The sequence below is a fragment of the Protomyctophum parallelum genome, assembly GCF_964188405.1.
Source record: "Protomyctophum parallelum genome assembly, chromosome: 3".
Classification (NCBI taxonomy): Eukaryota; Metazoa; Chordata; class Actinopteri; order Myctophiformes; family Myctophidae; genus Protomyctophum; species Protomyctophum parallelum.
In genome coordinates this window covers 48,972,303-48,985,156 of record NC_139698.1, presented here as the reverse complement: position 1 = coordinate 48,985,156, position 12,854 = coordinate 48,972,303, and the positions used below count along the sequence as shown (strand labels likewise).

Genomic DNA, 12,854 nt, shown 5'->3' with positions numbered 1-12,854 from the left:
GCCCGGTGGTCGCAGAAGTTTTGAAAATCGAGACAAACGAGAAATACAAGCAAAGTGATTATCAACTGCGCAGACTTGGTTGTAGCCTTAAATCTCGGCGACTCGCTCACCCAGACTCGCTCACTCCAGCATGGTGGTTACGGTGAAATATGTGACCCTCTTGCGGAGTTCACAAAACTTACATGGAGGTCTTAAGGGGCGCGTTCGGAAATAGCGCACTGGTGCTCCGGACCGGTGCGGTATTTCCGAACGCGCCCTAAATATGTGGCCTAATTACCGCTAGGTAGAACTCTGAACAAACCAATTATTTACACTCTCTCTGACTGACGTTATGGGACGCCCCTGGAGTCAGAGGACAAAGGAATACTTGCTGTCACAATACTAGATAGTTAATAGCAGGTAATAACAGGTTTACCAAACAAGAAATAAATACACCAAAACACCAGACAATGCCATATACAACCCATTGTGCTTTATTTCCAAACAAATTATATATGTTAATCCATAAATATTTCATGAGATCAATTGATGATGATTACATATGTATGTACACAACAGCATTGAGTAATTTATTTTATTTGATGACAGAGAATACCTTTTAAGGGATTATAGACTTTGCTTTCATCTAGAACCTTTCAAAACCCTTGATATCCTCAAGATTTAGTTTTTGAGTGACCAGATTTTCTTTTCATGTCAGTAGAATTTGTGTTCATGGAATAGTTACATATGTTTGGGGGTTACAAGATGTCCTGATAGAACCTTTCAAAACCCTTGATATCCTCAAGATTTAGTTTTTGAGTGACCAGATTTTCTTTTCATGTCAGTAGAATTTGTGTTCATGGAATAGTTACATATGTTTGGGGGTTACAAGATGTCCTGATACTATGTCAAATCAATCATGTTGATCTAGAAAACAAACAATACATTTCATATGCATTATTTTGGGGTGCATCTTATTTAGGAGAAACATGGGGAAGCCTGATTTAAACCTATGCTTTTGGAAATAGATTTTATTTCACAAAACCATCCCTTGACTCCGTCCACACACACACACACGCGTGTATGTTGTATATGACATAGTCTAAGAGACTCGAAAGAGTATAGTTAACTAGAGTCCCTTTCAAGAATATATACAATATCTGGCTCAGACACAACTAACACTGAGCACTATGCTTCCCTTTCATACGTGGTGGACATGCATCTTTCCTGGTGCCAGAACCATGGGTGTGCTATAGAGACCTGGGCCAAAAAGAGGAAATATTTTGCCATCAAACTGATTGGTCAAGGTAGTCAAGGAACACAGATGTTTTGCCGTCCCACCGTCCCAAAATGACACCTCTCCCTTCTCCATATCTAGCTTGATCCTGATGCGCTCTGGCCGCCTCTCCAGCTTTAGTTGCATCCGCTCTGGGGTCATGACGTTGTAGACACCCTTGCTCAGGCTGATGGCCCAAACGCCACGCCTTGTGGAAACCGTAAACTTCTTCTTTCTGATCAGTGACTCTGCACACACACCCAGGATCCACTTGGGATTGTCACCGACAATTATATCCCATTTGTGCCTGCCAGTAGTGTAACCCTCATGACCCATGATGAAGACACAGGGATCAAATCTCTCAGGGTTAGCAGGTGCCACCTGCCTCTCCTGGCTTTCTTTGAGGCTAGTCAGGTCATGGGCCAAAGACAACCAGGGAGAAGCCGTGTTGGGGTCGAATATCACTGGGTCTGGAGTGAAAGTAATTGGAGAAATAGGAAGATGGAGCAAAAAAGAGACAGATATAGAAGAATGGGTAGGGAAGAAGAGAACCACCATGTATTATAAAGGTGCTAAACATTATTTTGTGATACAAATCACAATTTTCGCTTCAACCACAATCTGACAAGGGACTACACTCACTATATTTGATATTCATCTGCATTTTCGTCCATATCTTGAAGCCCAGAGAGCCAACATGCTTTCCCATGTCCAGGAGAATGTCATTGGGGAGTTCAGGGTCATCCGCTGTCCACTGGGCCCTAATGCAAGGTGGCAAACAGTAAAAACTGCAGTCAAGCTGGGGAGATTGAAAAGTGTACTGGTGTAAACCAGGCACAATTAACCACTTAAACCCTATTCACTGTGTTGCACGTCCAATAGTGAAATTAGCTGATCTACAAGCTAACACGTTGCATGGTGAAGTGAGCTTGTAGATCTGCCATTTCAGCATAATGTTCAATTATAATGACATGACTAAAATAGAGGGATGCAAGGCATAGTGAGAAACATGAAGCCCCTTGGATGAGTTTAAAACAATGCTCTCTGGATGCTACAGTGCTTACACTACATTAAATTATTCATAATTGTGAGTCTTTATGACAACTCTTAGTTTTGCCCTCAGTAATGTCTGCCTTTACTTGAGTGTAAAGTAAAGGCTTATCACTTTCCATTGTGGCATCTTTATTTAAAATCACTTTGCAATTGAAGTTTCCTGTGTATTTAAATTGAATTGTTGTACAGACATTTACAATAGCAGATTCTACATGCTCACAATGTTTCACGTGGCAATGCGTTGTGAGCTTGAACTTACCGAACTTTTAAATCTCGAAATTTCTGAAAAACAGACATAAATAATAGTTACTGAATGGTAGCAGAAAAGAAAACAAGTTTTACATAGCAATTTCTGAAATATAAATGGATTTAGCAAGCAAAAATGTATTGGACAGTATTATGAAACATTTAGTGTTGGTAGAGTATTTGTGTAGGTAAGTGTAGATAGTCAATTAACTAACAATACACCAGACCAGGTAATACCTTATTCATGTATATCCTATATTAATTTGTATTTGCTACTGGGAGGGCTGGCAAGCAGACCACGGCGCTGACATAACCATTCTTACAATGTACTTGCTGTATATAATATTTAGAACCAATGAACACATCACCTAATAAAAGGCACTTCTCAGTGTGCAATTGTTATTACTCATCATTATGGTACTATATATATTAGTCATTTCTACTTACTATTATACTTGTATATGGAATGTAAGAAATACAAATCTGTCATGCAGGATGTAAGAAATACAAATCTCTGGAATGCAAACTGAATTTACTTTCAAGAATGACAGATTCTCATTTTCCATTTGCCTCTTGAAGTCTGTAATTTCCTTCGACAGAAAGGTGATGTCATCATTCAAGTGTTCTAACATGCGCTCCATGGTGGCGAGCTTCTCCTGCTCCTCGTGAGCCAGGACCCTGAGACGGAGGACCTCCTCTGTGACGAGCACCTCGTGGAGCCTCTTGAATTCCGCCTTAATCATCTTCTCTGCATGGCTGGCCTGGTGCTGTGATAACAGGATAGAAAGAAAGAATGACAGGGATGCAGACAAAGTGAGTGCATAAAATAAGGATTTAGGTTACGTTACAGAACATTGTTATACCCATTTCGATATGTTAGGCGATATGTTAGGCGTTTCAGTGTGTGTGCCACATTGCTTCTCTAGCACATTTCAAAGTCACTCCTAACTGCCATGTCTGACCAGACAGGTTTTTCAAAAGACTGTGGGCGGCAAACCACTCCCTGTACTCTCTTAGTGAGTAGACAGTTCCTGGGATCAATTCGCTTTGCAGGTTGCTGATCCGATCTGGGTCTAGGACAAGAGCGGATACAGAAATGGTGCATCCATGTGTGTGTAAATTACCAGATACAGTAGCGTAGGCAAGCTCTAGACCGGATCAGAGCACTGTATTAAATACAAGCCTGCTGCGGAAAGCAGCAGGCAGGCAGCAGTTAGCATGAGCTAACCTCATGCCACAAATGTGGCATGAGGTTAGCTACAGGAAGGAGGTTTACGACAGTTTAGATTAGATGAATGAACCTTGTGAAATTCATCCAAGGTGCTACGAGACAACCCATCAACACTATATATTCATTACCTTGATGTACTCTACAGTGTTGTTGTAGTTAATTTCCGTGTTCTGGAACGTCTTCAATTTGCCTTCAAAAATCTTGACTTTAAACTCCAACTCCGCCTGCAGTGTAAAGAAAACACAAAGTGAGGGGGGGGTCACACACACACACGCTCACTGTCCTGACATTATAGCCTACCTTCTGGAGACCAAATACATTTATTCATGACACACACACACACACACACACACACACACACACACACACACACACACACACACACACACACACACACACACACACACACACACACACACACACACACACACACACACACACACACACACACACACACACACACACACACACACACACACACACACACACACACACACAAACAAAAGAATCAACAACAAAAACCCAGTGCTATTTAAACGGGTTCATTAGGAGCAGGTGTAGCTCACTGTCCTGACATTATAGCCTACCTTCTGGAGACCAAATACATTTATTCATGACACACACAGACACACACAGACACACACACACACACACACACACACACACACCTTGCAGTAGGGCGCCCCCTCGGGGATAGTCAGCAACCCGTGTCCACGGTGGAGAGCCACACATTCAACACAGATCGGCGTCTCGTCCTTCAGGCAGAAGAGGTTGAGATCCAGGCGGTGCAAGGGACAGTGGTTCTCTCCCAGTTCGGTGTTGGGTGGTCGCCAGCCCCGATCCTTCAGGAAGGTCTCACAGGCGCCGTTGAGCGCACGGTTGGGAATGAGCGGCTCGTCCCCCGCCTCCTTCCTGCATAGTGGACACCTCTTGTTCCGCAGCTGCCAACTCTTGTTCAAGCAGTCTCGGCAAAAGCTGTGGGTGCATGACAGCAGTATGGGATCACGAAAGATCCCTGCGCAGACGGGACAGGTTAATTCCTCCTGCAGAAGACTCACGCCGTCGAGAAACGCAGGGGACGTGTCCATGCTCCCAGCCATGACTCCGCGCGACTGTCACAGGCGGCCCTTCCAGGAAGTGCGTTTTTTACTTTCGCTTTTAACAAAACAAAACCTAAGCTTCGTCGAGGAATGTCAGGAGGTCGTGTTCTCAAGCTTGTGCTTTCCAAATATAACCAGGTTTTCTTCAAACACACTTTTAAGATCAGATGCAGGGAGAGGCGCACGAAGTTGAGTTAAACCGCTCCAAGTTCCTCTTCTTCAAACTCAAAACCGTGTATAGCCTACTATAAAAAATAGTCTAGCAATCTCGCGATCTATTCGCTTGACGCTTCCAGACGCTTCAACAGGCTGATGCTATTGGTCAGCGGGTCAGACCGGCCCGACCTATGAGCATTGAACACGGGAAGAGAAGATATGCTGTATGTTATTATTTTCCACAGGGGAAGTATATTAAAAGTGTGTACACTGTCTGGACATTGGACAACATAGCTGCATTTTTATAGACTAGTTCCTCTCTATAATAACGTTATAATGTTTGATATTTCTTTAGTTTTTGTACTCCTCGGCTCCAGCCCAGGTGAATGGGATTGGATGCAAATTTGAGAGATACTGAAACAATGAAAGCACAATGACAGCCTCTGCTCCCCAATTATATTGGTATTACAGTCAGGTTAGGTTAGGATTTATCAGTGGTGGAAAATGTACTAAATTGTTTTACTTAAGTAAAAGTACCAATACTGCAATTTAGAACTACTTTGTAAAGTAAAAGTACGGAATTGAAAATGTACAGACAGAGTAAAAGTACAAAAGTATCGGCATCAAAATGTACTTAAAGTACTAAAAGTACTCATTGTGCAGAATGTGCCTTTTCACAAGTTCAAAATGTATAGAAAATCTATTGAAAATAGCAGATCTACAAGCTCACAATGTGTCGCATTGCGACGCATTGTGAGCTTGTGAATCGTCTATTTTCAATTTGCCAAAATGTATAGCGTTGAAGTGGTTAATGTATGTTTTCTAATCAAAATAAAAAATAAATAAAAATCTCCAAAGTAACTAGTAACTAAAAATTTCAAATATTGTAGTGAAGTAAAAGTACAAATTTTGGCTCTGAGATGTAGTGAAGTAAAAGTACTGGAAATTGGAAATACTCAAGTAAAGTACAAATACCTCAACATTGTACTTAAGTACAGTACTTAAGTAAAAGTACTTGGTTACTTTCCATCACTGGGATTTATGTTCTGTCAATGCAGGCTCCGAATCTGCAGCTACAAGGTTGAATTATAGTAGTAGCACATAACCATCCAGATGTCACACATTTGAATCTGACAACAGAGGGAGCCAGAGCAGTATTCTTTATTGACCAGTTCCTTGTGATGCTTCCAGGAACACACACCATCTCCACCTCCAGGAGCAGGACTGGGTGGAGGCTTATGACAACTGGAAGACATCACATGTTGCTCCCCAAGTGTACCCTGATACCAAGCTTGTGTGTGAGGCCTTTGTAGTTTAAACACAGAAAGAAATGTGTAGTTGTACCAATGACAAGAAATTCATTTATGACCTTTACTTAATTCTAGGGCAATTCCTCTCACTACTACTTCACCCTTCTTAACTGAAGAGGATTGTGTGCGTTTGTGAATCAGAATGCTTACCAGGGGGCCAACTCTTTGGGTGGTGCAACGAAAGTTCCTATCAGTTCCCTTTTCTTTGAAAAACAAAACGATAGAGTTGAATATAGTTCTTAAAAAAACCCACATTAGCTACTGTTTTCACAATTATTGTCATTTCTGAATTCGTTTTTTACATGTATATTCTAAATTTCAACACAGCAACACATTGATAGGCCTAAATGTAAAATGTTGGTTTGTTGAATATTTACTTGAGTACCGGTATATATACTTTGTCCACCACTTCCTCTGATACGCTTGTTGTCAAATCCGCTTCTTTTCACCTGATAGTGAGGATTTATTTTCACCCAGAGAATGTAACACATGTGGTAGAACATGCTATTTTTTCTTTTTAAGCCAAAATGACCTAAAATTCATTCTGCTTTCAGTAGCATGTGACGTGTCAAACTAGCACAAGATAAAACTTGATTGATCCCCTCATACCCAGAGGAAAATGTGTCAAGGCTCATACATAGTCTGGACTTTCGGTGGTGAGGTGACCACCGAACTACAATGACGTCACGAGCCGCGGTGAAGAGCAAACCACCGCCACCACCCCAGCCCTTCTCTCTGTTTTTACTCACCACCGCTCAGTTATTTCAGCTCCGGTGGTCAGCTCACCACAGGAGCGGTGGTCACCTCACCACCGAAAATCCAATACTATGAATGAGCCTTCAGTGTGTCAGGTGGTGTCAAAGCAGCAACAGCAGTAGAATGAAAGACAGGAGGGGTATATGAATGAATCTATAGTCTAATAGTAATGACTTGTATACAGCATGACGATGAATTTCCATTCACAAGTTCACAACAATTGAAAGAATATGCAGATCATGTATCAGGGTACATTGGGTTTGACTATGATCAAACGAATACTGTAGAAAGCACACATACCGTAGTCCAATATTATATGTATTGACTTGACAACATTTCAAGCCTCAGCTCTTTGTCACACCAAACCTGAGAACTGGGCCTATGTTTTCACACACCATTATTAACCCAACTTCCAAAGAAGAAAGTATGTTGTACAACTTAAATACAGCTCACATCCAAAACCACCGTATGTTCTCACATACGGTGAGCAGGACATAATCAAACTGTTGTTTGATCATCAACTTTTATGAATATTTTATAATAGGGAGGCTTGCATTTTTAGCACATTTAAATGTGTAGCACTGTCTGTTCTGACGTGAACTGGGTTGGATTGGGAGGTCAAATCAACTAATCAAATGATTCCCAAGCACGGCACAGCTGCAGCTCACCGCTCCAAGAGATGGGTCAAATGCGGAGAACAAATTTCACTGCGGTAACGTGTGTGACAAATCGTACGACTTTGACTTTGACTTTGAACTGGCAGAAAAAGACTCGCTCTCGCAAGACTCCTTAGACAGAGAATAAATAGTATTTTATTTTAACATGCTCATAAAGTGCTCTGCTCAAAGTGTGGGGTGCAAAAAAGTAGCAGACAGTTCGGTCCTAGAACCTTCAGTGCAATATGACACTGAGGTTCTGAGGTGAAATTTCAGATTTCAGATTTTTATTGAAGGGACAGCCCCTTGAGATGCAGCATCTCATTTTCAAGAGGGACCCATAAAAAACAAAATACAGAAAAGCATACTGTACACAAATACACAAAATATGCAGTACACAGATACATACAGATATACAAATACATACATATATACACAAATAGCTTGCTCACCATCTTCCACCTACACCACCAACCACCACATAATACACAGTGTAGATAAGGTCACAGCGCAAATATTTCAAGGTCATTAAAGGTTACAGTCAGGTTAGAAGCATAGACAAGTTGAGTCTAGATGTGAATGTAAGGAGGTCCTGAAGCTACTATATGATGAGATGGATCTAAGATATAGAGGGAGGTTGTTCCAATCGAATGGGGCTTTGTAGCAGAAAGACCTCCGCCCAACCACATTGGATTAGTGGATAGGATGAGGTAGACTGAGTCAGGTACTGTTTTAAGTAAGCAGGGCATCTAAAATAAATGCATTTATAAGTGAAGAGATACCAGTGTAGTTGCCGTCTTGATTTAGGCTGCAGCCAATTTAGTGATTTGTACATGAGACAGTGGTGGGTATCATCAGTGTTGGCAAGTAACTTAAGTAATATACTACTTTCAGTAATATTATTACTTTTTTCCAGTAATATGTAACTTAACTAGTTACTTTCACATTTTGAGTAATAATATTACATTTACTTTTTTTCAAAAGTAATATTATTACTATTTTCACGAGCCTTGGTGGAACTGTGGGTTTGAGTGTTTATTTATAATGGTAGACTGGGTTGGGGTGGAGTTGCTTTGCAGACTGCTGATCCGCTCTAGATCTAGACTCTAGAGCGGATACGGAAACGATGCACACTCGTCGGTACGTATGTGTGAAGTATCGGATGCAGAAGGGCGGGCCTTAAACCGTCCGGAACACGGAACAACAACCTAAACTAGTGTGTGTAACTCGTTAGACTGCACTGTTAGAGAGAAGAGATGTAAATAAACTAACAATGGAGGAGGTGGAGGAGACAGAAACACCGGCACAACAAAGCGTTATAACATTCAATACTTGGAAGTATTCACATTATTTTGAGTATGTCCGTGATCAAGACGAGATGAACATTATTGTCCACTGCAAGTTGTGCATACGGAAGAAGCTATATTCCACGTCGAAATCTACTTCTAATCTATGTGTACAAATGGATCCGTCATCATGAGTTAAATAAACACTGCAGAATAGGGGAGGGGGGACTGCTAATGTTGAAAATGCAAAGTAAGACTTTTGGTGACAAAATATGCAATTACTGGGGGCGAGAGAAAAAGTAATAAGTAAAGTAATAAGTAACTAGTTACTTTTCTCAGGGAGTAATAAGTAGTGTAACTTTATTACTTTTTTTTAAAGTAATAAGTAATAAGTAGTATATTAGTGTTAAAGTAATATTTTGCCAACACTGGGTATCATATGGGCATCTCAATACAAACCTGCACAGGGAGTTGTATAAAACATTTAGAGGTTTAAGATGAGAGTCAGTCGTGTTCAGATACACAACATCTGCGTAGTCAATCATGGGAAGTATCACTTGAGCATAATTATTTTCCTAACATCAAAGGAGAAGCAATTAATAGAATGGTAAAGTGAGCTTAGGCAACCATAGGTTTTTTTAGTAACGTAGTCTATGTGTGGTTTGAAGGTAAGCTCTGGGTCGAGCCACACTCCAAGATATTTAAAGGAGTCAACTTTCTCAAGTTGAGAGCCATTTGAAAAATGAATGTCTATTCCAAGTGTGCTTGCTTGACTGTGTCGTGTGCCAAACACCATGCTGCAGGACTTCCTCTTATTCAACAGTAATTTGTTATTGTGGAGCCAGTTCTGAACAAGGTTGAAATCGGATTGTAAGGATGATTGAATATGAGTTAAGTCAGAGCCAGAATAATATATAACAGTGTCATCAGCATAGAGCTGAACTTGACTGTGTGAGCAAATGTCGGGTAAATCATTAATAAAAATAGAAAAAAGGAGTGGACCCAAGGTGGAACCTTGTGGGACACCTTTATCAATAATTGAATAATCGGATTGGGTACCTTGTGAAACAACATACTGGCGCCTATTATGGAGATAAGCATTAAACCAGAGAATGGCATTTCGCTGTAAGCCAATGGCATGGAGCTTGTCAAGAAGTAGATAATGGTCAACCACACCAAAGGCTTTGGATAAATCTATAAATATTGCTCCAGTAAGGAGGCCTTTACTGGAGGATAGGAGTACGTCACTGGTGAATTTTAGCAAGGCTGTAGTGATGGAAAAATGTGGTCTGAAACCTGATTGGACTGGGGACAGGATGTTGTGGAGACTCAGATAATGTGAGAGCTGATTATAGATTAGTTTTTAAAATATTCTTGCAGTGGTACAGATAATGGAAATGGGACGATAGTTATTGGGTTCAGCTTTTAAATGTTGCATGCTGCTATAGGTGCAAATGGTGATGTGAAAATGTGACAGGAAAAAGACAGGAAACCCACAAAGGTACAAGGGGGGAGGGGGGGTTGTACATTGATCCCCTTTACATAGTTGAGCCAAGTTCAACAAATGGTTGCATGATTCATACAGCATTTTTCAATAATTTGACTGCTAATGAATCTTTGAAAGATTGTTTTTTTCTAATTTGAGATTTGAGGTTTAAAACAACTGCTCATTCATAGTTTAAAGAGAATTGTACAGTACATCAGACATAATATGACATTGGCGGAATTTGTCAGAAAAAAACATTTAGCGCTGCACTCCAAAATAGCCATGACTTTGAGTTGCACCTTATGCACAAATTAATTGTTGCCATTAAAATAAAGCTGACATTTGAATATGATCAAGATTATTTATTTTGACTCCCTTTTGACCACCCTTTATTCTTATTAAAAAAGACCTGAGTTGCAACTGTACTTGGACCACTTTTTTCTGTCCATAAAACCAAATCCGATATATATATATATATATTTGTACACACGTTCAGTTATGGTCGGCCCATGTACGTTTGATGGTGTGGCTGTAGGTTGAGATTGTACAAATCTTCGCTATTGTGATGTTTCCAACTTTCCACTGTACCCATACAGGTCCCAGAACTGTAAGGAATCATTCAAGAAGGTGTGTGCTATTATACACATACGCAAACGTAATGGTGTACATTGTGTTATGTATGTTACCATTTAGCTACTTGTGTTGTTTTGGCCAAAGGCTTGTGCTGAATATGAGTTGTTTGGTTATACTGTAAACTGTGTGTGTTGTAATATAGCCTAAAATTGTGATGGTGAAGATACAGTAGTTGTTAAGATATTTGTGATAGTGACGATAGTTGTTGCCATGACTTATTCTGAGAATTACAATCATTAGTGATTATAATAGGATGTTTTGGTTGTTTCACTTCACCAAGACCAAGAAATGGAGAACATAGAGTTCCCAAAATAAACAGTAATTGGCTTGTGTGAAACTCTGTAGTTCCTATGGTGACATAAAAGAAAACATGCATTGGGGAAATAATATAATGAATAGCCTACAATTACCTGGCCATGCAAGAATATAACATTTCCATTTCCATTGTTCTTTTGTTGAAATAAAATATGAATACAAAGAGTATCCCAGAGCACCATGGCTGCCTTCAATTTCCAAGGATCTTTTTTATAACCTCTGAAAGGGGGCGGCAGTGACTCAGGGGTAGAGTGGCCGGTAGAGCAGCCGGATGTGAACCGTGAGGCTCCCAGTTCGATCCCGGGCTACCCCAGAATTAGTGTCGAAGTGTCCTTGAGTAAGGTGCAGGTTGGTGCCTTGCATGGTTTCCTCCGCCATTAGTGTGTCAAATGGGCAAATGTAATGCACAATCTATGTAAAGCGCTTTGGATAAAAAGCGCTATATAAATGCACCATTTACCACTACAACAGATAAATGCCAATTTTGTACTAATAATTTAGCACTGAAACAGTATTGATTGTAGGACAATCTAAATAAGATAAGGAATTATATGTGAATAACTATTCCCCAGACAGGGGAACTGTGTAGAGATTAGAGAATATATTTACAATGTGCACAGAAGTCCATTGTGAGGTCATTGCCAACTACTGTACCAGTAATAAGGTACAGTAGGGAAATCAACTAGAAGTGGCTCATGTAGCTTAGCAGCTGGGGCACACACATGCACTGAAACTCTTGTTTTTCAAGTGTCTGAACCTTTCATAAACCCTTCTGTGTTCTTTCTAAGACATATTTTTTGTATCTTCCTGCTATGTTTTCCAATAACAACAATGTGTGCTTGGGCGTATATGCACAAAGATGCGCATGTGCGTGTGCGTGTGCGCGCGCGTGTGTGTGTGTGTGTGTGTGATGGCTGATGACTAAAGGTGGAGCATGAAGGTGGCTCGTGGTTTCAACTCTTAAACATGCACGTGCTATTGCAAGCAATATTCAGGAAATGTGCCCACGCATGCACACGTGTGTCTTTTCTACTAAAGCATGGGTTTTGTTTTCAGTCAATAATGACATCTTTCTTGTATTTTGTATTTGTTATGTAATTTATTTGGTCGGTATTTATTTTATTTATTGTAGGACCACATTGGAAATAAAGTGTTTCATTACACTTTGCAATATATGGACATCCTGTTACTGTACCTATCCAATTTGTACCTTAAATGTGGCATAAGGCCTTATGTGTAATTCCTGGGTTGAAGTTAATTATGTTGAATTAACTTGTATTTCTATTTCTACCTAAATCAAATCAAATAAGCTTAATTATATATATTTATTTTTTTACGTTTTGCTTGCGTGTCGATGTTGATTTGTTCTTC

The 12,854-nt window shown here is 40.2% G+C and overlaps 1 protein-coding gene across 2 annotated transcripts; it reads right to left on the bottom strand.

Annotated features, from left to right (window-relative positions):
• Positions 1-450: 450 nt before the first annotated feature.
• On the bottom strand, positions 451-5,119 carry trim35-28 (tripartite motif containing 35-28). Of its 2 annotated transcripts, none has more exons than XM_083760351.1 (6): positions 4,414-5,119; positions 3,914-4,059; positions 3,091-3,321; positions 2,568-2,590; positions 1,898-2,016; positions 451-1,725 (listed from the first exon to the last, which is right to left on the bottom strand). In XM_083760351.1, exons 1-6 carry the CDS (start codon positions 4,883-4,885, stop codon positions 1,181-1,183), a joined length of 1,536 nt encoding a protein of 511 aa, XP_083616477.1. In that variant the 5' UTR covers positions 4,886-5,119; the 3' UTR covers positions 451-1,180. The 2 variants fall into 2 exon arrangements, with proteins under 2 accessions (XP_083616477.1, XP_083616478.1); XM_083760352.1 differs by having other exon boundaries at positions 3,914-4,009; positions 4,454-5,119.
• Positions 5,120-12,854: the final 7,735 nt, after the last annotated feature.